Source organism: Myotis brandtii, unplaced genomic scaffold (assembly GCF_000412655.1).
Source record: "Myotis brandtii unplaced genomic scaffold, ASM41265v1 scaffold334, whole genome shotgun sequence".
Lineage (NCBI taxonomy): Eukaryota > Metazoa > Chordata > Mammalia > Chiroptera > Vespertilionidae > Myotis > Myotis brandtii.
The window spans coordinates 661,850-663,570 of record NW_005362885.1 but is presented as its reverse complement, the minus strand read 5'-3'; the positions used below and the strand labels follow the sequence as shown (position 1 = coordinate 663,570).

At 65.4% G+C, this 1,721-nt stretch overlaps 2 protein-coding genes across 3 annotated transcripts in view; one reads left to right on the top strand and one right to left on the bottom strand.

The window, feature by feature from the left end:
• Positions 1-412, top strand: part of MMP23B (matrix metallopeptidase 23B) — a gene marked incomplete at its 5' end in the record, with an annotated part of 1,510 nt that extends 1,098 nt beyond the window's left edge. The window contains 2 exons of the mRNA XM_014543769.1: positions 7-133; positions 204-412. Coding sequence (XP_014399255.1) covers positions 7-133; positions 204-378 — 302 coding nt within the window. The remainder of the gene's footprint in view (positions 1-6; positions 134-203) is intronic.
• A 437-nt stretch (positions 413-849) lies between these two features.
• Positions 850-1,721, bottom strand: part of CDK11A (cyclin-dependent kinase 11A) — a 24,658-nt gene continuing 23,786 nt past the window's right edge. For both annotated transcript variants that reach the window (XM_005871290.2, XM_005871291.2), the window contains exons 18-20: positions 1,505-1,653; positions 1,242-1,431; positions 850-1,148 (exon numbers count right to left, since the gene is read on the bottom strand). In XM_005871290.2, the coding sequence (XP_005871352.1) occupies positions 1,056-1,148; positions 1,242-1,431; positions 1,505-1,653 (432 nt within the window). In that variant the 3' untranslated portion in view covers positions 850-1,055. The remainder of the gene's footprint in view (positions 1,149-1,241; positions 1,432-1,504; positions 1,654-1,721) is intronic.

The following is a 1,721-nucleotide window of genomic DNA, read 5'->3' as shown; positions in this document are numbered from 1 at the left end:
GGGCAGAGTTCCCCTTCCCCACCGTGGCCGCCACCGCGCCGCCCCCCAGGACCAAAACCCGGCTGGTGTCGGAGGGCAGGAACGTGACCTTCCGCTGCGGCCAGAAGATCCTGCACAAGAAAGGCAAAGTGCAGTGAGTGACCCGCCCGGGGCGAGGGGCGGCGGGCTAGGGTCCCCCCACTCAGCATCCCCGCCCCCCGCAGCTGGTACAAGGACCAGGAGCCGCTGGAGTCCTCCTACCCCGGGTACCTGGCCCTGGGCGAGGCGCACCTGAGCATCATCGCCAACGCCATCAACGAGGGCACCTACACCTGCGTGGTGCGCCGGCGGCAGCGCGTGCTCACCACCTACTCCTGGCGCGTGCGCGTGCGCCCCTGAGCGCGGCGCTGATAAAGGTTTTCTGTCTGACGTCTCTGCGCCCTTTCTTGGGGGGTGGGGCCATCTAGACCGGGCCCCGCAGGACCTGGGGTGCCTGGGGCCAGGCCCAGTCCAGTTAGGGCAGGAGCTGGAGGCAGGGAGAGGCCGGCCCACGTGGGGCCAGAGACCAACCATTTGGTCCCCGACTGTGGGGCCAGCGCAGGGCCAGACACACCAGCGCTCCCTCCAACATTTCACCGCGTCTTAAAAGGTGTGACCACCTCGTACGCAATTCACTGAGGCTGCGTGCCCAGCTGTGGGCGCTGGGCTATGGGTGCCCGCTGAGGGCAGGAGGCGCCCACGCAGGAGCCTCAAGATTAGAAACTGAAACCACAGCCAGGATCTGACCGCGTGCGTGTGCGGTTGTGCCCTCGGCACTGGCTTCCCCTCCTCATGTGGCAAGTGTGATAAATCTGAAAAAAGAGCCTTTTCTTCCACAAGGAAATAAGATTTAATTCTACAAATTTACAAGCCAAGACAAACAAAACATGGAAAACAAGGCCAGCAGTTCGACTTGAGGCCACTTCACTGCAGCCCAGGCCGCAGCAGCCTGTCTTCTGGGCAAGACGCGGGTCTGACCCACAGGCTGTCTCCGCTCCTGCCCCTGGTCCCACTGCTTCTGGGGTCCACGCTGAACCTCAGAACTTGAGGCTGAAGCCAGGGCCTGCGGCCGAGGCCCCCTGGTTGGTGGTGGTGAGGTGGAAGCCGGTCTCCTTCAGGTCATCGTCACCCTGGGGAGGCAAGCGGCACCGTGGGGCCCTGGCCGGGCCAGCTAATCCCAGGGACACCCCCCACACCGTCCCCCCTGCCTGCCCGCCCCTCACCAGCTGGCTGTAGCCGAGGCCTCCCTCAGGGGGTCTCGGGCTGGTGCCGCGCTTCACCCTCTGCTGTTCGCTCTTGGCCGGCCACGTGGGGAACATCGAGGGGTCGATGGGGAGGGGGGTCTCGCGAAAATACTCGTGCTTGAGGCCGTCCTCTGCGCTGACCCTCCGCCCGGGAAAGTAGGTCAGGAACCTGGGAGAACAAGGCGCTTGGAGCCCTGGGAGGGCTGGGAAGGCGCCCACCCCCCGCCCCCACAGTGGCTCACTTGTTCATGAGGTCGAAGCCCTGGTCGGAGAGCAGCGCTCCGAAGCGCTTGCGCAGGTTGTTGTAGGGGTACTCGGTGAAGGTCATCTTCTTCACGGCGGGCAGCTCGTTGTAGCCGGGCCAGATCTTCTCACTGGGCGTCCCCAGGTCCTGAGAAAGGGGCGTCTCAGAACAGCCACGCCCGCAGCGACCCCCCAGCCAGGCCCTCCCCCACCCCC